The sequence below is a fragment of the Tyto alba genome, unplaced genomic scaffold (genome assembly GCF_018691265.1).
Source record: "Tyto alba isolate M040663 unplaced genomic scaffold, T.alba_DEE_v4.0 Super-Scaffold_29, whole genome shotgun sequence".
Classification (NCBI taxonomy): Eukaryota; Metazoa; Chordata; class Aves; order Strigiformes; family Tytonidae; genus Tyto; species Tyto alba.
Genome location: NW_024881303.1, coordinates 14303520 through 14327692, shown reverse-complemented (window position 1 = coordinate 14327692; position 24173 = coordinate 14303520). Strand labels below are relative to the sequence as shown.

The window sequence follows — 24173 nt, the reverse complement described above, 5'->3', positions numbered from 1 at the left end:
AAAATCATTATTTTTCTCATCTTTATGACTAATTTTCTGTAGATAAGATGATAGGAACTGCAGAGAGTTCCCTGGTGTTTTCAGACTTCTCTGAGCAGCTCTGATTTATGTACACATTTGAAGAACAAGCATCTACCTTATCTGAGCTCTGATCACGACATTGTGTTTACATCCTTTATTTTTAGGCTGTTGACAAGTATTTTCGCCCCCAACCTGTGAGAAATTCAGTGGACAATGTTTCTCACAGGTGGAGGGTGAGAAAGGGCCTGCTCGTAGCCCATGGCATGTCAATTTATCAGTCAGGGAGCGTGAAATCACTTGTAACTAGCCAGCCACACAGGTCCGGGATGAGGAGGGGACAAAGGTACCAAACTGAAAATCCTGAGCGTTTTCTGTAGGCTTTCTATGCTTGAAGAGCTATTTCAGACCTTCACTCAATTACAGCTTTCCAAATAGCCATGTATTTTTACAATTAATTGAAAAGTACAACATCTGTACTAAATGTATCAGTGCTTTTTTATAAATTGCTCTGCAATGTATGACTAAATGTATTTTTCAGGGCCATTATTGAAATGCACAGCAAAATACCTATTTGAAGCCCGCATTAGGGCATATGAAGATGCATGTCCACACCCTGCACTCCCCATCTTAGATTCACACAGAAGTGGAAAAAGAGGAGACTGTAAAACAGCTAAAATCCATTCCCTGTCCCCTTGCCCTAGACCTGTGTGCTCACAAAACCTCGGGACAGTTTGCAGTTGAGGAGACCCTCGCCTGTACGCTACCGTCCCAGCAGCTTGGCCCTCAGAGCCTCCCTAGTTCATTCCAGTGCAAAATAAGACAGTCATATAAACCACAGGTGCAACTTCTTAAACCAGTACTGCAGTTTGCAAGCAAACAGCTGACTGCTTACCCTTACTCATCCTTTTACCTTCCACTCATCCTTTTACCAGCGTGTACTTTCTGCAATCTCTATACTTAGCATTTTCCATCACACCGGGTATAACATTATGCATTAACTTTCTGGTTTGGTTTTCTAGCCATACGGCAGGAGTTGAGTAGAATCAGTACAACATAATGATTGCAAAGCATTTGGACGGTACTAAGAATGCTAGGAAGATCGGATTATTTCTAAGAGTACCAAGGTCATGCAAGATGGTGAGAGAGGACACCGGCACTGTCTTTGTTCTTATACCCTTTTTATTAGCAGACTCAGCACACTTTGAAGCTTGCTGCTGCCTTGGATTCGCTTCATTTTAAAAGTCTTAATCTAAAGAATATTAAATTTTAAATTTCTGGATTTTTTAGATTTCATCTGACACTGCACATTGGATTTGTCAGCCTTTTTTGTATTTTGTATTTGCTTATTTAAATGTATTACCTTTCTTTTTAGTAGTAGATAAGAACACACGTGAACCATTTGCTTTTGATAGATGACTTCAAAGTAATTTTACTAGTAGTCTGCAATGTAAATGAAGATCCTTTGCCAACAGAAATGTATTGTGGCATCACCAGAAGAAACAGAGACATGTTAGTTGTCAGCCAACAAGTTCTTTGTCTCAGAGTTATCACAATATAAAAAAATGGTACGTCAGTGCATCACAGTATCTGTGTTCATATTGGTAATAAACTGTTCATTGTCCACATGGCCCTGCCTTTCTTTGTTTCATTCGTCCCTCGAGCTCTCACACTTCTATGTCACTTGGGTTGACGATGAGAGGAAGGTGACCGAGAGCCACCGTGGAGTGGCAGCTCTGCCCGGCCAGCGCCGCCGAGCACGAGGAGAGAGCCTGAGCATCTGGGGGTGGTGCGATGGCAGCAGCCCTGCCTGCCTTTACAGGGAGATGTGGCTCTCACCTGCCCGGCCCCTCCTCGCATCGCCGGCTGAGCACCAGCTCCTGCAGTCAGTGTTGTTGCAACCTCAGCAACGTTTTGTCAGGGAAGGACAGTGGCTTACAGATCTTCTTAGGCCACCACTAATGTCCCACTGCGTCTCCTGTCATCACTGAAAAAACAGGTCCCATCACCTGCACTCATAAGGGCTCTCAGTAAATAAAAGGGAGGTATTTATGCAGAAGGAGGCTACCGAAGGCATTAGGAGGAGGCAAGCTGTAATCGCTGGCACAGCACTGCTGAACGAGAGGTTTACGGGGGGTCATTTGTTAGTAGCTCACGTTTCATTTGTTAATGTTGTGCAGGTCTTGAGCTTTATTTCACAGAAAGTAAAGTCAAAGAAATGAGTACAGGACACCAAACAACAGCGCACACCCAGTCATATCTTTAAGGTCACACAATTTTTTTCCTTCAGAGCCATTCTTTCCACTAGTGCAATCTTGGGAATTTCTTCTTGACTCAGTTTGGTGCAAGCTTTACATGGCAGTAGTCTTGATACCATCTTCTTGATAACTTTGTGCAAAAGGCGAGAGATTGGAGTTCAGCTATTGAAATCTCAGACTTTTTCCAAGCCCCCAGTTTTGCTTCAGGCCATACTGAAGATTGTGTTTTAAAAGCCAGGCCCCAGGAATAGTTTTGGGAGCAGAGCCTGGTGCAGCAGCCCAGGAGGGTCTGTGGCTGTCCCGTTGCTCGTGTCCCCCAGACCTTCCCCGAGCACAGCAGCAGGCAGGAGGGACTGCCAGCCAGCAACAGGAGACCCAGGAGAGGAGGCAGAGCGGGCTGTGCTTTGCACTTAGTTGTGAAATGTTACCCGCTTTGGCTTGGAGAGTGTGGCGTTGTCCTTTAGCACTCTTCAAAGCAACCCAATCTGCCGTCTAGAAAAGTGTCTTTTTTACAGTGTGGTTATACTGTAGATTAAATACAGGAGAAATTAGAGAAATGTTAGTTTAATGCAATGGTAAACTCCAAACCAAGCCTGGTATCTGTTAGCTGTTTAATGCCAGCAGAAGGCGAGACAGGTTAGACAGAGGGGTGAGATTTCCACATGGGAACTAAAGCAGGCAAATGACAATACAACAACCCCAGGACCAGGAGGAGGAGCCTTCCCAGTAGGAAGAGCACAGACAAGCATCAGTAGCAGCAAAGATTATAATGCTCTCTTGCATAAATCTCATATAGTAGCTCATGTATTTCTTAATTATAAACCCATTTAATGGCATACCTGATGGTGACAAGTACTTTTCAAAACTGCTGTCTCTGAAATGATCACAACCATTCTGTGAAACTCTCCCATAATCTTAATTAAGCTTCAGGAAGTTAGGGCCTGGCATGGTTCACGTCTTCCCTTGGAATGTGGCATTATACCTAAGGTCAGTAATAACCAGGCAGAGTATACAGCCTGGATACAGCATGCCCCTCCGCTAACATCAGCCACCAGCTGTAAATTAGTTTTTCTTACTTTTTTCTTCTATCTTTGTGGGCCTCATATAATTAAGACATAATAAGCTGGCATTTACTTAATAGCTGTGGGAGCAAGGTGCGCAGCGGCAGAAGGGGAAGCTTGGCTGATAGGGGCAGGGGAGTGGTCCTGGCATCACCAGCGCTTTGCTGGTTCCCAGCTTTCGGCTCCAGTGACAGGGATGCACGGGGAGGCTTATTTGCAGTAGTGGCACTGATGGAGGATTCCCCCTCCCAGACAACAATTCGGTGTGCCTGTTGCCTCTGTAGAGAAGGGTGTCCCTTCATGGTATGCTTGTTGAGCTGCTGCAACAGGGCAGGCCACAGGCATTTTACATCGAAGAAATCAAAGGGGGCACTAACCTCCACTCTAACCCATCACACAGCTATTTGTTCCTCCTGCCTCCTCTTGCCAGAGTATTAGTGGGGCCACACAGTGAAGGCGATCTGGATTAATCTTTAAGCAAAGAGAATAAAATTATATATAGCCCTAATGTACTTTTAACCCAGACCATATGCCCTGTGGTTACAAAAAAAACCCTGTTCTCTCAACATTACTGGTAGTGGCAAGTACAAGTGCTGATAGAGAAGACAGGATCACAGCTTTCTCCAGCAGCACCCAGACACACTGAAACTTGGCTTGCACCGCACATCTGCAGACAGCAGGCTTACAGACACTTCAAATTCCCACCGAGGTGGAGAAAGCACAGCAAGAGGGCTGTGGGGCTGCCCAGGCAAAGCAAGCTAGGAATGTGATGGAAATACTGATGGGAGGCAGGGTAAGAAGCATTTGCCAATTTTGGTTACCCTCTGTTTACAACATAGCCTCTGTGTCAGGCTAGGCTACTGTAGACCTCATAGGTGACTGCATCATGGAACAGCTGAGTAAGGGAACTATAGAAAGGTCACTCACCACAAAGGAGAAGGACAATAGTCAGATTGAGGAAGATAGCATAATCTTTATTATGGTTTTTATATTAACTTGCTAAACTGGCCAAGAGAGTTGAGGAACAACTTGCTGAGAACACAGAAACCGGAATATATGATCGTGGAGTGCCAGCAACATTGAAATAAATTAATAAAAAACTGAAGCTCTCTGACATGAGCACTGATACAAAGAAGTCAATGGAGGTTCCCACACCAAAGCTTCTTCCTTCAGGAGAAAAGAGGCCTTAATAATTAAGACATAACATGTTAAGTATGTTCTTTACTGAAGAAGCAGTGAAGGCTGAAGTGTCTGAACAAGCCACATTCTTCCTCTTCCAGAAGCACAACCCACCGACCAAATCAGCATCTGTGAATGAACTGGTATTCAGCCCCTGCATCACAAAGGATCTTGCACTGCTGAGAAAACAGGTATTTACCCAACTGCCAAAATCAGATGGGTGAGAAAAATGGAAGGGGAAATGGAGGAGGAGGAGGAACCCAAATTGCAGCAGGCTAGCTTGGCTACCTGCTGTGCCAGGCTAGCAAATGGACCAGTGCTGTAGGAAGAAGAAATGAAACGGAACAAAATTGTGTTTATTGAGGAAATCAGGCTTTCCAGGTCTAATAGCATACTTTGAGGAACCAATGAGAATGCACAATAATCCTCTTTGTTACAAACATGGATTTCCAGAAGAAAACAAAAAAGTCAAACTGTTAGAGGGTTAGAGTATAAAAGGACCATTATAGATCTCTCTTTTAACCACTTAGTAAGGACAGAAATAAGTTGTTATCTCTCCAGGGTGGAGGGAAGTTGGTAGATGGCATCTGAACTCCTGACTCCCAAGATACTGTTCTGCTTGGAGAAAGGTACAGTGATTAAGGTTTTGTTGATATGGAATTATTGAAGATAGCCAGAAGTTTATAGTTGGAGAGGACAGGCAGGAAGATTTAACTATTCCAGTGGGTAGAAATGACAGGTAAAGGTTAATGTCAATAGCACAAAGTAAGATATGTAGGGAGAGAAACAACCCCAGCCCCATGTTCCAGGTATATCCCCTTAACACTATCAGTGGCAACTTTTATATAACTGGAGTATCATGTGCTTCACAAATATCAAGTCAGTGCTCCTTGAATGACAAAGAAAAAAAGTTACAATTACTCTGAAAGCAGGTAGAAACAAATATCACCATACTGTCTCCATGGCTTTACTGACACATACTCGGAACTCCTTTGCACAGAAAGGGGATTAATATAGAGGAGACCAAGAAAGGTAATCGGAATATTAACAACCTTGGCAAGAACCTTTCCAATCCCAGAAGGACTTACAGTGGGGAAAAGGATGAGAAATATGAAGTTATGAATACTGTTGAAAAGGTGAGTGATAAAGTACTACCCTGTTCCTACAGGGCACATCCATACTGCTGATCAGGCAGTGAGTGGAAGACTAAAGAAACGGTTTCTCCGTGCCACAGTTCAGCTCTGACAGTTAGCTACTCTAAATATTAGATCCTAAGAATAGAAATGCATTCAGAAATGGTTTAGACAAAGCCCTGGCATAAAGGTCAAACAACAACTACTAAAATAATGATATAAATGTACAAAAATATACACATATTCCATTGCATATACAAAATCTTTGCTACCAGTTTATCAGAAAATATTAGATTAGACAAGACATTGAGCTGAAGGCACCCTTGCGTTCTCTAGAAAGTATCATTTACTCCTGCGTGCCAGTCCTTCCTGCTTTCAGAATCCTGTGCACGCAGAGCATCTACATCTAATCTAGCATGAAGAGAAACCAGTCCTAAACTACACATGTGCATGCTCACACGTACACGCACCAAGCATTCTCCATTGCAGGCCAGGCCAAAACTCAGACATAGGCACACATGGCCCAGGAAGTTAATTCTAAGCCTAGACCAAAGGTTCACATAATCATAGCTCACTCTAATCTAGTTTCTCAGGGCTACATATACAAATACTCTTTATTGAAAAGTATCAATAGTCTAAAATAGTGCATCCAATTTCTCAATTTTCACACTCATCCTCTTGGTCTAAGGACCACACACCAATGCTAATTCAGCACGCACAAACATCCTTCTGCTTCTGCAGAAAACTCAAGTCATTCAAACAGACAAACAAAACATCAATGCAGCAGGCGGAACTAGTCCATTAGCTTTCTTGTGCCAGCTCATATAGTCTCTTAACCCTTGAATAAGGACCAATAGTGTCATCAAAAACAAAGTCCCACAGAACTCGAATCCAGGACAGGTGATGTGGGAGGTTATCGTAATATTCTGCTGCAATCTTCTTCACCTGGAAGAAGAAGAGAGAGAACGTGCTGTTTAGCTGCATGGCGTGGGGTGTGTTTCAGTCTTCACGTTCAGATCTGATAGCACAGCCATAACCTGAAGTTACTTGTTACCGCTTGTGAGCTTCTGAAGTTCAGCCAAATGAGATGTACTTAAATACATTTAGATACTTCTTCGCAGATTCCTGATGTAAGTTTTGCCTCACAATGTCAGAATTTGAAACACAATGGATCACTGCCTTCAGTCAAAACTATTTTCTCTCATTTTGGAGGTGGAGGGATCTCCACAAGGAGATGACTAATTCTCCTCATAAATTGCCAAGGCATCAATTTACTGTATTTAAAGCCCTGTTTGACACTCATACTACTCATCTTTCGAGGATTCCAGTTAGAGAAATAACAATTGAGAAAATGCCAGACACAACCTTGCCTACACTTAATTTTCTTTCCTCCATTCTGCTACCATGATGCAAATCTGAGTTGGGTTTTTCCAGCAGGCAGAGGCAATTGCAGGGGCTGTCAGTTCTCCTCAGTCTGGTGTTAAAAATGCTGCAAGATTTATTAGTAGATCACAACCCTAATAAAATTTCAGCCCTGTTACAAATCCCCTCCCCAAGTCTTAAGGCTGTTGCCATCAAAGAAGCACTGTGCCTCACTGGGGGTGGCACTTGTACTGGGAGTAAGGCCAGAACCAGGGGACAAAGAGGTTTCAATCCTGGGATGTTGAGGTGACTATGAGGATTCCCAAGTTATCCATAGTCCCTGCTCCAGCTAGATGCTCTGCTTTTTGAACACACTTATGAACCAGCAGAGTCTGGTAACTATAGTACGCTTGCATATTTTTATTACGGCTCCACCTCCTAGACAAACAAGGCTCTATTCTAGAGTAGTTTGTCTTGCTGGACAGCATGACTTCTCTCTTTAAAAACCCTGCAGAATTTTAAAGCCAGCTATGCTAAGCACAGTACAGACTTCCAGTGAAGAGCAGAAGGGTTACATAGAAATTGTCTCTGGGAGGAGAGTTTCATCAGCATCCAAGGTGTAACAGTGAAATCTTAACACAGCATTCTGACTGTGAAAAGGTAAGAATCCCAACGACAGTTAAATTATAAGCCACTAAGGCTCACTGCTAGTTATCTCGTTAATTCAGTTTCCTAGCAGATACTTCCCTGTGAGGTAGTTTGGACAATGTACAAGTTTCATTAAGAACTTTCACCTCTGTACCTCAGCGCCTATGCACTTCTTGTGCTCATGGTGTGGTAGTGCTGTGTTGGAGGTGGAAGACTCAGTTCAGGTCTAATTGCATTCAGCCTTTCATTGAATACCACTGACTTACTAATAATTCTCTATATCCTACTTTAAAGTGTTGGTCTGTACTTCAAATGTGGTTCATTTTCAACGGGATTCAGACAATATCAGCATTCCCCTTAGAGATATTTATTAATGACTAGAAGAAGAGTGATTTCCAGGCACCAGGTAAGATCTCTGGAGATGCAGATATAGTTCCCTGTGCTCCTCCTGTATCCACAGTCAAATAATTTAATCTGGGTTTTGTATCCTCCCTTTTCTCAGCTGGGTAATTGAAATAGCTGAAGGATGAGAGGGAGGACTATTTAGACAGTAAGGTCCCTTGAAAGCTACTAACGAAGCCTTATGCAGACACAAAGTGGGCCTCAGATACCCAACCCCAAAAGCTTCACTCTAGCTCTGACTTGGTCATTCCCTACTTACAGACCTTCCCTCCTACCTCCATTTTAGAAGTTCTGCCTGAATTTTGACTTGCAACAGTAACTCAGCCCCTATCTATGCTAGCCAAGTTCATACGGTAAGTCTACCATTGCCCTCTTCTCCAGAAACTCCATCTTTTTCTTGTCCACAGAGACAGTAGTCTGAACCAGACATGTTTTCTCAGCTAGTTACGTTATTCTGCAGAGCTTTCTGATCATGTTAGACTCTTAAGCACTACGAGGGCTTCAGAAAGTCTCTCTGTATTGCCACTTGCACATGAAAGTGGAAGGTTGGAGGTTCATAGAAACAAGTTCAGCTCCTATAAACTATGTCTCAGGCAGTAGCTGTGCCCTCTGGCACCAAAGGCTAACTTAAAATGACCCTAGTGACAAAGTAGGAAAAAATGGCCAAGGAAAGAGGCCAATAAACAGCCTATGTTCAACCCAATAGTTTCTGCAGTTTCAGCAAACATGAGTAGCAGTGTAGTCTGGGCATAGTGCTGAAGAGCTCAGGCAGACACAACATGCAGGTCTGGAAAATTGCACTTAAATATATTCCATACATATATTCTGGAGATGTATTACAGATTTAAAACAGACACTTAGAATACAAGTATTATTTGATAATTAAGATGATTAAGCAAAATACCCAGTAGTGAATTTTGAAGATCATACACACCATATTCTGGAATCAGGCAGTCTAGTCATGTCTGGCAAGCTGCTTGCCACCATCAGGTGATGGAGGAGTTGCTTGTTCACCAAGCTTATCCATTTAGCACCTTCCTGCAGAGTACAGTGGCAACTTGTTCTGAGTGAGAAGATCAGTATGGAAACCACAAGAGATGACCAGGGGCTTGCACTGGACTGGGTTACCCTGCTGCAGGACAGGGACTCACACCTACATGAATTAGTTCTTTGCTCTGCTTGGGTTTGTGCTCAGCAGCACCTTGTGCAGGAAGGCAGGCAGCCCTTGCACCATTGGCAAGGTCCCTGTGCTCTGGGCAGGACAACTGTATGAGATGTACAGAAACAATGGAAGGGGGAAGGTAAACTAAAATATTTGTGACAAAGGAAGGGGGAAAGGGGAAAATTTAATGAATGCGGTTAGATGGAGAACTTCTGAAGGCTTTTCTTATGGAAAATACAAGGAAGCTTGTTAGGTACAGGTTCCCATTTCGCTATCACATGGCAGGAAATCATTTAAAAAGTGGTTTCTTTTACAATGGATCTATGTAGAAGTTTCCCATTAAAAACACCTCATCTATTGTAATTTCTTTCAGCATCTCCATATGTAAAACAAAATTATCTCCTCCTTACCTACCAGAAAATCTAGAGGGTGGGAGGGCAGAAAGTAATTTGATTTTAATGCAAATTCCCTTTTAAATACAGCAATAAACTACATCTCATAGGTACGTTTGAGGCCAGAAGAGTCATCCTCTAACTTGCATCCTGGATGCAGTACAAAACCTCTGGATGGCAGTTTCCAGGTAGCAAGTTTTGCAGCCAGATCATAGATCATCTCAAAGAAGAAGGCCCTGTGACAAAGTATTCCTAAATCCTGTTCCTGCCTTCCCCCTCAAGCTCTCCATATTACGCTTGGAGATTATTTGATTCAGTTCCTCCCTCCCTTCCTCCTTACAGATCTCAATTGTAAGTTTTAACTCATCGCTAGTTTGTGAATAGAAGGTATCGTGGAAGGATAACAAGAGATTGCAAAGTCTGCAAGAAGGTTATTAGGTATTTGGCACCTGGTATACTGAGGTTTTTCTTCATGATGATCAAGGTGTTAGGCTAGAAATCACATTTTTAGACTGAAACGTTGCTATTGGTTTTGTGCTTGTAGAGCACAGCAACAGGATCCCGATCCTACTCCACTGTATCTGATAGGTGAAAAAGTTAAATGCAACCTAATATTTCACCATAACTGCTCTAGACCCATTGTCCTAGGAGTATACAGAATATAAAGATCCTTATGACAAGCAGCTGATAAATAATGTTTAGAATGATAGAAGGCATATTACAGAAGTTCCCTCTATAGTCCTTGACCAGGGAGGAGCACTCAAGCTAGTCCTCCTGGCCATCATAGGGTTAATGAAATCTGCAATTCAAAACCAACACATCTACCATGTCTTCCAGTCTTGTCTGTCTAATAAATCTGGTTTCATACCATGTCTTTTCCTTTTCCCACAAGCTTAATGAGTAACTAGTTTGCCTCTGGTAACACTACAGTTTTTATTGAAGTTTGTAGGAAGAGTACTGAATTCTGCCTCCTTCTCCTGTCCCTGCTCTCCATAAGTATATTCAATCCTTCAGATAATGAAGAGAGACTCTTTTTACTCATTTGGTAAATAATGCAATATTTTATAGTTGTAAGGCTTCATGCAAAGACTAATCTAGTCCTAAGTCTATAGTGTTTTTTTTAGAGCAGATCCTTCATTATAATGTTAAATTTCATTCTCTCTTGTGTAATCTCTCATTACACTAGTGGGGCAAGTTCTTACTGCACACTCATGTCACTCATCTTTAATATCTATAGGCTTACAGCACAGCCTATTTTTTCCTCTTTCAAATATGTCACGCTCCTAGGGTAAAGGTCTTTCCAGTGGCAAACACATTACTCACAACATTCTGAATGACACACCTGTAGCAAAGGACAAAGCTGAATTTACTTTTCTGATAAGCAAGTTGAAGAGCCAGTAACTTTCCAAGACTAAGATCCAGTTATTCTATGATCCTATTTCTCCCTTCCTCTCAATAATGCAGGAACCAAATAAAGATCTTTATTCTACTTTCTAATTGCCAATAATTAAAACCAAAAATAGATATACCGAGAGGTCATCCATGTTACACAATTCAACTACTAGAAGTTCAAGTGCCTAAGAGACTAGATCTGAAAAATCTAGACCTTTGTTGAGTGAAGAATTTGCTGTGAGGTTAAGCAGGAAAACAATGGGAGGTTTCTACCCCTGCCTGTTATGAAGTTCAAACTTTAAAGCTATCCAGAAAGGATCTGTCCCCTTACATTCTTCCACCAAAGAGGCGGTGAATTTTTCTTCTCAATTTGCAGAAAAGAAAAACCAACTTGTTTTAACGGACAGAGGATTTTCTACAGTAACTGTTTTGCCAAAGGATTTTCACTTCCTTACAGATTTTCGCTTGCAATTGACCACTCAAAGACTCAAAGTTTTCCACGCAGGACAAGCCTGACATCTCCTCCACCAGGAGTGCAAGCCTCAGTTGTCCAAGAGCTAGAAGCGCATGAACACAAGCCCATGAAACTCAACTAATAACTCTATCCTCTTTACACAGAAGGGCAGACACTTCCAGCTGCTGCACTGCCTCAAGGAATTAGGCTGAACTATTTGTGGCATGGGTGGGGAAGAACTTTTCAGGTCTTAGTTAGGTCTGAAGCAACAGTCCCAGCAAGTTCAATTAGTCACTCACCTCCCTTCTGTAAGATGCAGAGCTAACCCTCTTCTCTTCTTCTATTTACTTTCAGTAATCTACATATCTAAGCCTATCTAACAAGTTTGAACATTCAAAACTATAGTTAAGCTTATGCACTCCCCAGCTGAGCTATCAGGTGTATCAGCAATGGGAGTGCCTGACAGGAGAATTTCACATGTGAACGTGGGCTGCTTTACCAGTTGCTCCGACCCCCGCCAGGAACGGCCAGCCTCTCCAGAACTGACTTCCAGCAGTAAAGGAGGTGTGTTAAACCTGAACTGCAGGCGATATAGAGGCTCCTCACACACTAAGAATATCTCCTCTTGTTTTGAATCTCGTCTTGGACAGTGTTTCTGTGATGAGGAACATTAGCCCATACAGCAGAGTTTGCTTGGATATACCATCAAAAAAGCTGTACATGTTATGCAGCAGTGGGGAGGTCATAGCTCCTGAACCTCAGACTCCTCAGCTCTACCTCCACCTCATGAGGACGTTGCAGTAGCAGCCCCCCAACTTTGCATCAGATCAGAGACAGAAGATGTTTCCTTCCTGCTATGCCAGAGGATTTGTGTGTAGGAGTAATACTTCGAAGTCACGTACCTCTAACACTGTGAGCACCTGATGAGGAACCCTTGTATTAAAACCCAGAAAAGGAGCTACATACCTGGAGGGAGATTGAAAACCATTCCTAGACACCTGGGCTTTGCAAATTTGATTCCCACAACTGATAATATGTAAACAAAAAGGGGCTTGACTTTCAAAAGAGGAAAGCCACAGCACTTTCCCAATGATAGATGTATCCTCAGTTTCTGTGGGTGGGGCAGCAGAGCTAAAACAAGTCATGTAGAGTGGGACTTTATTTTCTACTGCTATTTGTGCCAGGTTGGAACATGCCCTGATACAGATGTCATCTCAGAAATAGAAAGGCTTTTGTTTGATGTCAATCAAGCAATATAGTTAACAGATTGATCATTAGACAAATTTCAAGTAGTAATTGCCACCTGCCTCAGTTTAAATGGGTCTTTAAAGTTTCAAAGAGATGGAACCCGGTGACAGAGGGAAGGAAATGGAGAAATTTAGAGCATTGTTGGAGGTTTTTATTATGCAAAAAGTATTCCTCAAGCCCTCTGAAGCTCAGATGTTCCTGTTTCCATCAAATAAGTTAAATATTACAGCAGTTTGGCAGTCATTTCTCTCAATCTCCTGCCTAAAATTAAAGAATTAGAAACAAATCCAAAAATCTTTCTTCTTTTATCCTTTTTTTTTTTAAAAAAAAAAAATAATGATCCACTGCTATGATGGGGAGTGATTTCTCTGGGACAGTTTACCAGCTCTTAGTAAAAGAAAATTCAGTTGTGCTCATGCTATACTTACCATTGGCAATCTGCATCCAGGAATGCTGGGGAAGTCATGATGCTCCATGTGGTACCCTACATTAAAGGTGAGCCAGTTCAGAGGTCCATAGTAAGAGTATGTTTCATACCCTTTTAAGAACATGTAGTGTTCTGCTATGAAGTGCCCAGAAATGGGATGTACACCCATGCAGAGAATTGTACCTGCTATTAAGTAAATAATAGGTTTGAGCCCCCAGAGGTAGTAAATTATAAGGTCTATAGAAAACTGGACAAGAGCGTTAAAAATTTCCATCCGTGTAATTGTTTTGGGATTCACATACAGTGGTCTCAGACTGTAGAAGAGAGGTTGGAGGAAAAGCCAAAGCAGTTTCCGAAGTGGTGTGCAGAAGAACCAGCCTTCAAAGTCTGTGGGAATGTCCACATCCAGGCTGTCCCCACCAAGGTACCGATGATGGTCAATATGGTATTTCTTGAAGGAAGCAGAATATGGAATGCCAATTGGCAAGTTGGCAAAGACTGCAAACCATCGGTTCCACTTGGTCTGTTTGTTCCCAAAGGCAACGTTGTGTGAAATATCATGGATGGCTAGGGTCAGCGAATGGTTGATACAACCCCCAAAAGCATAAGCCCAGAAGAAAATCCATTTCCAGGATAAGTCTTTCATCAGGTAGCATGCTAGAAACTGCATGAAAACCATTCCAGATACGATCCACTTTAAATGTGGATCTGGTCCCATCAGAGTCTTGATTTCTGGATACTTTGCTAAAGTGAAAAATGCAGAGAAAAATCTCATTAGATCACAGTTAGGTAATCATAATCACCACTGGGACTCTATTTTTAACACCCTATGTTTGAGCCCCTATTTCTATAAAACGGCAATTCCAAAGTAGGGTTGCCACTACAATGAAAGCTTTACTGACATATGGGCTGCATTCCCACTTCCAGCATCATGACTAATTGTGATTGATATTGATAGATTTAGATATATATAGACATATTAAAAAAAATTACCCTGATAAATATGTGGCATCATGTGCCTTTACAATGATGAGTATTGCTTCACAATGATGAGTATTAGTATGCCAAAACCCATCAGATTTAAGCTCTAAGAAGCACCTTCTGCCAAGTTTTTAATTTCTTCTTTTTTATTTTGCCCAGTCTAGATGCTATTTTCCACAAAAGGGATACAACTGCCTTCTTTGTAGCCCTTTTCACACTGTCGCTTTGGACATACTAGCAGAGGAAAGAGGGCTGAGCAACAGGCTCACCAGGTTTTGCTCTGTGGTTAGATGACAAATGTAGCATTAAAAAATAATTCCTAAGTATTTGAGTGTTCGCCAGTGCTTACAACACATACAACTCTGCACATAGTAACATCACAAGACAGTCAGTAATATTAGGAATTTGTAAGACACAGAAATTCTTTTTCCAGTTCCCATTCGTTAGCCTTTTCCCAACTCACATACTAAAACCAGGCATGAAAGTCACAAAGATAATCACACAAGAGTTTCATGCAGCCTCATAAATACTGCAGTACAGCATCAGAGAGACATGGGCTGGGCTAGCCAGGTCTGACTTGTGTCAGGCCAGGACCAACTTCCTCATCTTTGGTTCTACTGGCCATTCTTTCATCCTTTTAAGAAAAAGGAAATACATAGAAGTACATCTTACCTCCTAGTTGGTGTTCATTGTTTCATGTCTCTTCTTTACAAACCCACACTTCTGACTTCCAGTAATAACTTGCATATTAATTTTTCCACTGTTTTATGGGTTTTACCCATCTACTGGCCTCCGTCCTTTAACTCTTTCTCTGCATTTCTCAATAATTACAGCTTACGCAGATAAGACTGGAGGACAAGTCACTCATTCTGAACCCTGAGGTTACACAGTGTGTCCCTGTAAGTCTGATAGGCCCATTTTATGAATAGAAAAGTAAATATCACCTGACTATCACAGTATGATACCAATGCAATAAAATCAGATTATAATGATGTGCATCTATGCAGCTGTATATACTATAAACAAATGCTCGTGTCAATGCACATAATTTCATGTGACCTTGCAAGCAGTGGCAGGTACTGAGTGCAGGATGCAGTGAAGGGTTTTTTATAGGGGTGAACCCTGAGAAGTTTGCAGAAGTTCAGAAAGATGAAGCACTACTTAAGGAAGCAGGTTGATGTGGCCATGCTCTGCAAGCATTTCAACAGCTTTTGAGCCCGTTGGCCAACTTCAGCCCAGCTTGACACAGGCTAGAGACAATAAAGATTAGACAAGTGCTGTGGAGGGTGGTGAGAAAAGAGATTCTTAATTCTTCCTCTTGTGAGGACAAGTGGGCAAAAATCACCATGAAAAGTATTCATGCAAGAGAGATTTCCTAAGTGGTGGGAAAGTTCTAGTGAGAGTTCATATCTTTCTAAAGTCAGCCAAACTTTTTGATAAAAGTTTATGGAAAGCCCAGTGTTTTTTGTTTTGCTGTTTTGGGTTTGTCCTTGTTTTCACAGTTTTTGAAATTATATACCTGATATAGTGACCTAGTCAGAAAATCTGTTACAGAAATACAATTTTATTTAGCTTAATGTCCTGCTTAGGGACATCTGTCCAAAACCCAGAAAGCCCTTTAATAAATCAAGCCACATTTTCAGTCATGCAGTTGGTAGAGATAAGTTACTGCAGTCACCAGGAGAGATGAAAAAATGTAAACCAACCAAATCTGTTCCTCAGCCTGATCAAATTGAGACCACCTTTACCAGAAAAAAAAGTTTTAATAGGATAGGAAAATATCTAAGAGATGCTTTATACTGTAGTTTGAGAACAGTGAAGGGGTTTGACCTATTTCTTTTTGTGGGAGCTAACAAGGATTGCAGATTGCATTTAAGAGGTTTCAGGGTAGTAACTGCCAACCAGCAGCAACAGTGTCTGCAAGCAGCAATGCAGGTAGGTTGCATTTATCACATATGACAGCTATTAAGTAACTCACTAGGGTTTAATATTAAATTCAACACATGATTAACTCCTCTCCAACAGTAGATTTTTGCATACTAGTTAAACCACTGTACTATGTCTGTTTATCATTAATGCTCATAAAGCCTTCCCATTTCCAGGGCATAGAGAAACCTCAGGGAGGCTGAGGGGCCCATTGGAGGCTGGAAGCCCCGCTGGTGGAGTAGCCAGAGACCTTTTGGTTCAGGAGCGCTTCACGTGCAAAATGTTGAATGCTGACCCTTTCAAAACTTAAGGCCAAGCACTCTTCAGAGACACATTTAATCTTAGATTAAGTGATCCTGATGACTGCAGTTTATATAGAATGTGCTGACACAACAACGTGACAACATAAATATGTATATCCTTTTTCTCTCGTGTTCATGCCCTGCGGTTAGCTGAAGGAATGCTAGTAAGGCAAGATAGAGCACTTACAGTTGAAAAACCTGGACAACCCTGTAAGACTGCTGTGACAAGTGTCTGCAGGTTCTGCACAAACCAGACATCAGCCATCTGCACATCCCAAAGGCAACAGAGAATCAGAGATGGGGCTACTGTGCAGCGCTGAACCATGAGCCATAAAGGACTATCAGACCTGTGGCAGCCACGCAATAAAGACTACCTTCATTTCCTACACATTGCACTTCAAGAAGTAAATAGACACCTACTCTCCACTCTCGAGACTGCTAGAGTTTCACACTGTGAGGCATCTGAGCACAGATTTTCATCATGCTGCTCTTTCCTGAATTGCTTCCATTTTGGTTTCCCTGAACATTTTTCCATTATAAAAATGATGACCTTCTATATGGCCAGAGTCCATTGCTTCCCAACACGCACTGGGTCAGGGCTAATAAATGATGATGGGCATAAAATGTAATCTATAGTGAGCTCTTCATTATGCACAATCATGGCATAGAGGGGGCACAGGAATAGGAGGAAAAAAAAAAAAAAAAAAAATCATTCAGAGCTTCTAGATGGGGGGGAATGGATGGACAGACACCCACAAAGTCACGTGACCATTGTGACCACACAGGACCAGGATTTGCCCTTTATGGAGTCCAACAGGACCAGGACCGCTCCAGCTACTCCCGTGTCTCCACAGCACATTCTCCAGCCTACATCTTATTGAGAAATTCTCCTAGCTCAGCCTGGCAGACAGCTTATCCACATGTGCTGCTTCTAGCTGTCCAGCCTGAGCCATTGTACTGCCATTCGGAGGGTGGGGATACTGGTGGAGATATACAGCAGTGCAGAAGCATGACTTTTCTGTCTCCAAGCTCAGTACACCGCAAGAGCAGTGCAGGCACTTTATAATAACTCTGCCCAGCTGGCTTTATGGTCTCTACACCATAACCTCAGAGCAGCTGAAATCTGCACTACAATGCTGAAAGATGGCAATTCCCACACGTACAACAGTGTGGATGAAAGAACAGCTGTCAAGAGAGAACCAATGCTGCAAGTGTATCTTCAGAAGTGTTCAATTCTGTAACAACTCATTTACTGAATTAACATTTCATGGAGAGCACTCCACTGTTGTGCATAAGCATCAATCACCTTCATAGAGGCATTCCTCACTCTGAAACACTACTGACAAATTACTCTGATGACACATTTTTTTCCTTGATGCTCCTCTCTGGAGATCCAGGAGCATTCACCATAGCCCTACAGTGATCCTCAGGGTTGGAGTAACTGTCCCTGGAGAAACCATAAGTCACTAGGTCCTGGTGTTCCTCCTCAGGAGATACCAAATACCTTGTTCTGGACCCCCACTCGTCCTCTATTCCTGCTGACAATGTTCCTGAGATGACTCAGGAGGGACCCAGTTAGACCTCAGTGATGGCACCAGACAATTTCTCATTGATGTGACACCACATACTTATCACTTGCACGGTTTGGCATACATGGGATTTGGATGTGGGCAAGAGCAGGAGCCGTCCACAAACAGAGGCGATGGAAGTTTGAAGGAGCAGCAGCCCTGCCCACATCCATGAGAAGCCAATAGTAACAAGAGAGGAGATATTATTTCTTCATCTTCCTCTATTTTGACCACAGATGCAGCATACAGGTATAATCAAAGTGGAGATACTACTCAGTATAAAACTTCTAGAAGGCCTGTTAAAGAGAAGGGGGGAAAAAAAAAAAAAAAATCTCTGTAGTGCTCCTGTCATGGACTACACTCTATTGACTATGAGTCCCTCCTGGAATAAATAAGAGACACCAGGCACAGGATGTTAGCTTTACTACCCCATGTCCTGTGCTGGAGATGGTAGTTGTACCAAAAAAAAAAATAAAACCAAGTCAGTTTATGGACATGATTGTGTTTTACCTTTTAGCAGCTCAGCTCATGAACATGCTCATAGACAGCACAGCACACTTGAGTCCTCAGCACAGGAAGGACCTGGAGCTGTTGGAGCAGGTCCAGAGGAGGCCGCAAAATTGATCAGAGGGATGGAAAACCTCTCCTATGAGGAAAAGCTGAGAGAGTTGTGTTCAGCCTGGAGAAGAGAAGGCTTTGGGGAGACCATATTGCAGTCTTTCAGTACTTAAAGGGGGTTTACAAGAAACACGAGGACAGACTTTCTAGTAGGGCCTGTTGCAATAGGACAAGGGGTAATGGTTTTAAGCTAAAGGAGGGTAGATTTAGACTAGATATAAGGACAACATTTTTTACAATGAGGGTGGTTAAACACTGGAATGTGTTATCCAGAGAAGTGGTAGATGTCCCATCCCTGGAAGGGTTCAAGGCCAGGTTGGACGGGGCTCTGAGCAACCTGATCTAGTGGAAGATGTCCCTGCTCATTGCAGGGGGGTTAGACTAGGTGACCTTTAAAGATCTCTTCCAATCCAAACTATTCTGTGATTAATTCAAACCATACATGACCCAGGACACAGGTAGGACACACACAGAGAACGATGTGCATGGCAACAGCTTCTGGCTTTGCACTGTCTCCTACCCCCTCCAGCATGCAAGCTAATAAGAAACCTTTTTGGCCCAACTAACTACACTGGGGTTTTATATATCCACTGTGTAAGGACAAGGGTCTTAATCTTGTATTTGCCACCCACAAGCTGCTAAATTGCTTTGTGCTTGCTGGTCCAAGGGAGCTGGGTCACCCAGAAGTGGCCACCAGAGGCAAAGCACTGCAGTGGTGCCACACGGTCAGTCTCAGAGGTGGCTGGTGTCAGCACATCACTATAACAGCAGCTATGACCTGTTTGTTTACCCTCATTTATTAGCTGGGGCAGAGTAAAGGGATGTAGGAGTACTAGAAAGAAGGCTTCCACCGCCCTCTGAAACAAAAACCTGCAACGTGGAGTAAGCTGAAGCTTTCAGTTGCACTTAATACATTTTCAACAGATGACCACAAGCACATAAAGCAGTGACATTCTGCTCATGTGATTTATTTTATAGGTGATCCCCACAAGAATTGGCATGAGCGCTGAGATAGCAGCTGTACTGAATGTGCTTATCAGAGAACATGTACATCTGTGGCAGCACTGTGCCCACATACTACAGCATAAAGGGGGAAAAAAACTCATAGTTTCTTTGCCAGAAGTATAAGTAATTCAGAGCTTTGATTTAAGCTAAGGAAATATGCATCTTGCACATTTAAGTAGGTACAATTTATCAGAATTTTCATAAATGTGAGGTTTAAATAAGCAACAGAAGAGTCAGCTGGAAGAAATAGCAGACTAATCTCTAAATAACTGAGCAGAGATGGAAACTATTATACTCAAATCAGCTAAATGCTAAAATAAACTGGATTTTGGCCTTTTTATTTTGTTCTACCTCCCCCCACCCCACAGGCTAACATGTCAGCCTTTCTACAGGATAAAGCACATATAAAACACTTGCACCATCTCCAATCCAAAACAACTTGCTAAAGAACCAATTATAAAATTATTATTCTTGAATGTTAGATCATATTCTGATGCTCCTAGCCTACCCTGAGCGATACTGATTCAGCTCTTGTCCTCACCAGCAACAACTCCTTCCCTAAGGACCCTTTGAGACATGACATTTTCTGACCAACCAACAGCGATTTTATAAAGTTAGATCCAATCCACGGCACAAATAAGATCTCATTCCTTCCATGCCATAACACATTGCTCTTTGCTTGCATTTGGAAAACTGCAGGTGAAATGACCATTTATTGTGTGCTTATAGTGTCATTTTTGTATCTTCTCTCAAGACTGAAAGACTACCAACACTTCCCACTGTGCAAGACCATGGTTCTCCAAGTGTTTCAATCCAACAGGCCCTTACTCTTACTAAAGTAGAAATCTTATTTCTACTGGAAGTAGATATCCCCTCTACGTTATACCCTACATTGTGTCTCCTTCTAATAGCATGTTTATAACGATGCAGCAAGGCTAAGCAGATCCAGATAAAACATCTCTCTTCCATCTGGTTAGTTTTTAGCCAGGTCTTTCCCTAACACAGCTCACTGCAGAGTTACACAAATCTCAGTCCTGACACAAGACAGTAACAGGCTTTTCACAAACAAGAGAGTGCGAGAACAGCAGTGAAACAATTCAATTTCATAAACTAAAAAGCGTGAATAACATGTTCAGGAACATCAATAATGTGATCAGGGTCAAAGTGCCAGCTTGGCAAGAGATCTCCACTGTGACTTCGAAGCAGTTGGCACCTAGACAATACCAAGCAGAAGCTACATTTTAATACCTAGAGTCTAAGAGGAAGATACTACAAATAGGTAAGAGAGAAATTATCACCTCCCCCTTGTGCAAAACATTGATCTATTTGCTAGTATGATTACAGCAGTTAAGAATGACATCCCCAGTACATTCATCCAGTGCAACAGTGTCCTGCCATAAGCTAGCTTCCAGCCAGCCCGGCTGACACGCACAGCTCATAGCTCCGCTGCTCAACTGGCCCCGGGTGCCCAGAGCAGCTGTGGCTGCCCCCTCCCTGGAAGGGGTCAAGGCCAGGTTGGACGGGGCTTTGAGCAACGTGAGCTAGTGGAAGGTGTCCCTGCCCATGGCGTTATCATCCAAACATTGTCACCAACTGCGAAAGTCTTGTAGACACCTGGGCTACTAACTCTCAAGTCAGGAAACACAGTCTTGTGATGGATCTCTCAGTTCCTCTACAGGAACATATTGGGGCAACTGCTGAAGGAATCACACCACTTATGTGGAAAGAAACTGCCTTACATGTTTGTCAGTTTGCCCATATTCTTTTCCTAATGGATAATTTCAGTTTGCATTTAAATCCAAGTAGCCATGTCTGAGAGACCAACATTTCAAAAAGCTGCAGCCTAAACAGAAAACAATCAAGTTTCAGTGCTTAGCAACTCAATTATTAACCTATTGAGAGGAAAATACTTCCTTTACCAGCATGGAATGCTGTTCCCAAGGCACTGCTATATACAAAAATGTAAAACATGGATGTTTATAGATATTTGTTCATATGTATGTAAGATTCTTACTGTGCACTCCTGCTCAGTAGACACTAGACACTTTGGTAAGTACATACTCTAGATACCAGGGGTTTGCTGACCCTCAGGCTTTGAATAATACAGTGACGATCATTATAGCAATATCACAAGGGATATCACGATGGTTTCAAAATCATTTGGTAACATTTTGTTATTCACAAACTAGTTTCATGATCCATTCTGCCTTGTCAGACACAGGCACAGATTGTTCTGCCCACATCTTCCATGTCTCTCTTTCCATGCTGTATTTTTATATGTCCTTCCTTCTGCTCCCACAGCTGGGGCAGGGGACACCTTGATTCCAATTGTTCATTCTGAACCCAAGGAGAGTGGGGGCAAAACCTCTGCGAGTATTCAGTTGAAAGGTCCTAAAAAAGAGTTCGCTGCAGCAAGGGTAAGGCAGTCCAGCCCCTCCAGTACCTCCTTATAATACGACTTCATCATGGTTCGCAGTTCCCGCTCTATAGCAAGATCAGGAAAGCAAGAGATTAGCAAGGGGAGAGACCCACCATACGTACTCCTACTCAGAGTTCACCAAAACACAGTGCCCTTGACTGAAAGGATGAGTAGCATGATACCAAGAAGCATCATTTTATATAATGACACCATTTGACTCTTTACCATGATTACATAGTAAAATAATTATTATTTGCCTGGATATAATTCAGATCTGGACTGGGATATTCCATCACCACAACTATACTGGAAATGCGTTTGTAATTTAGATTAATCTTGGATTAATCTATTAGATTGTGGAGGAGTTAAGAAACTACATCTAAATATCATACACCTTGTAAGGCATCTCAGCCACAAGCTCCAGTGCCTTCCTTTATAAGAGATCTTCAAAAACTTTATCCTACTCATCAGAGGGAAGGAAAAAACCCAACCAAACAGCCCAAGTATAAACAGAGGGAAACCACACAGACTTATCTATTAATTAAATGTTGAAAATACATTTTCAGGAGGTACGCAACAGTATTCTCCAACAATTCTGAATTATTAGTTCTTCCCAGAAACTACCTTCAGAAAAGCCCAACCCCCCCAAACCAAAAGCAAAAACCTCCCAACCCCACACACTCCTGCCGGCAGTTAAACGCTGTGTGCGCAACGTGAAAATACAAGCGCGTACCTCACCCCCGACGAGCAGCAGGGACTTCCAGTTGCTCGGCACCCAACGCTCACCCACGCCCTCCTCTCTCCCACTGCACCGCCCAGACACGGGACCGCCGCCCGCCCAGCCCGGCCCGAGGTGCGGGGCGTGTGGGGGCTGTTCCCCGCGGTGCCCCCCCCGCCCCGCCCGGCCCCCCCCGCTGCGGCCGGACCCCGCTCCGCCGCCGGCCCCGCGCCGTCTCCCAGGCGAGAGCTGGGGAGAGCAGCATCCCCCCGGGGAAAGGACCCCCCCGAGCCCCCCCGGACCGCAGCCCCCGCTCCCCGCAGCCTGCCCAGCGCCCCGAGCGGCGCTCAGCGCAGACGGCGGGGGAGCCCGGCACGGAGCCCCCGCTCCGCCCGTCCGTCCGTCCGTCCCCCCGCGCCCAGGGGTGCAGTCCCACCCGGACGCTCGCTCCGACGGCCGCCGCTTCCGAACCCCTCGACGTACCCAGGATCTCCTTCCTGCGCTGCGTGTGGGGCTGCTCCGTGTAGACCCACTCGAAATCCTCGCGGGCGACGCGATTCCCCATGGCTGCCGGCTGCGCTCCGCGCGGCTCCGCGCTGCCCTTATAGCTGCGCGCCGGGCGGAGGGGCGGCTCCGCCCGCCTCCTGCCCCCGCCTCGCCGGCCGCCCCTCGCCTCCCGCGGGCACCGAGGCTGCTCCGCGACGGAGTGGCCGCGGGGGGAAGCTGCGCGGCTCGGCTCGCGTGTGCGTGGGGCTGGGGGAGCCGCAGAGCCCCCCCCTCGGGCGTGCAAGGAGGAGCCGGGGGGAGAAAGGGTTGGCTCTGGGGCAGGAGAGGGCCGACCACGTTTCGCCTTGCTGTTAGGGGCCTCGGAGGCAGCCGAGCGATCTGTGTGGGGCGGGCGGTGGTTTGCAGGGCGGCAGGGTCCCCGTCGTGCCGCTGCCACCACCGTGGGGCCCACCGGGGCTCAGCACAGCCACTGCAGCCATCCCCTCCGGGGACGGCCTCTGGGCGCAGGGGGTCACCAGCGCTCCAGGCTGGTCCCCAGACACCTCCAGACAAAGCTTTTGGAAAGCAAAGGTAGTCCGAACACGATAAATCCAGTGGCACAGCCCTAAGCAGAATGTGACTTCAGGCAAAGCCCAGTGACGTGAGCTCCTCTCCAGGGGTGGAAGAGCTGGGATGGCACGAAGATGACCAATGCCTGACACCCGTTTCCTTTCTGCTCTGACAAATCCCGCCTGAGCTTTCCCGGCAGCATCCAGCCCGTGGCTGGGTCACACTTGGATCCTGGGAGCCTGCAGCCCATTTCCCAGGCCCAGTACCACCTCCACTGAAGTAGCAGGAAACCACACTGCTCCCTTGGTAACAAAGCCAGGCAAAGGACTTGCCAACCCTAAAGCTAAGGTGACCTTGCTAACCTCTTTAGCCTCTCTGATTCACAGGGAGAGGAGTTGCACGTGTTACATGGTGATGTTTCTCCACACACACAAGCTAAAATTA

At 44.0% G+C, this 24173-nt stretch overlaps 2 protein-coding genes across 9 annotated transcripts in view; one reads left to right on the top strand and one right to left on the bottom strand.

The window, feature by feature from the left end:
* The window catches only part of EVL (Enah/Vasp-like), a 134420-nt gene extending 132772 nt beyond the window's left edge, over positions 1 to 1648 (top strand). For all 7 annotated transcript variants that reach the window (XM_042799023.1, XM_032981721.1, XM_032981720.2 and 4 more), the window contains one exon: positions 1041 to 1648. In XM_042799023.1, the coding sequence (XP_042654957.1) occupies positions 1041 to 1058 (18 nt within the window). In that variant the 3' untranslated portion in view covers positions 1059 to 1648. The remainder of the gene's footprint in view (positions 1 to 1040) is intronic.
* The window catches only part of DEGS2 (delta 4-desaturase, sphingolipid 2), a 36155-nt gene extending 12893 nt beyond the window's left edge, over positions 1 to 23262 (bottom strand). Inside the window, exons 1-3 of one of the 2 annotated variants that reach the window (XM_032981724.2) lie at positions 23157 to 23262; positions 13138 to 13880; positions 4291 to 6594 (exon numbers count right to left, since the gene is read on the bottom strand). In XM_032981724.2, the coding sequence (XP_032837615.2) occupies positions 6451 to 6594; positions 13138 to 13880; positions 23157 to 23238 (969 nt within the window). In that variant the 5' untranslated portion in view covers positions 23239 to 23262 and the 3' untranslated portion in view covers positions 4291 to 6450. Of the gene's footprint in view, positions 1 to 4290; positions 6595 to 13137; positions 13881 to 23156 lie in introns of those variants that run through there. The other variant, XM_042799025.1, reaches the window with a different exon arrangement.
* Positions 23263 to 24173: the final 911 nt, after the last annotated feature.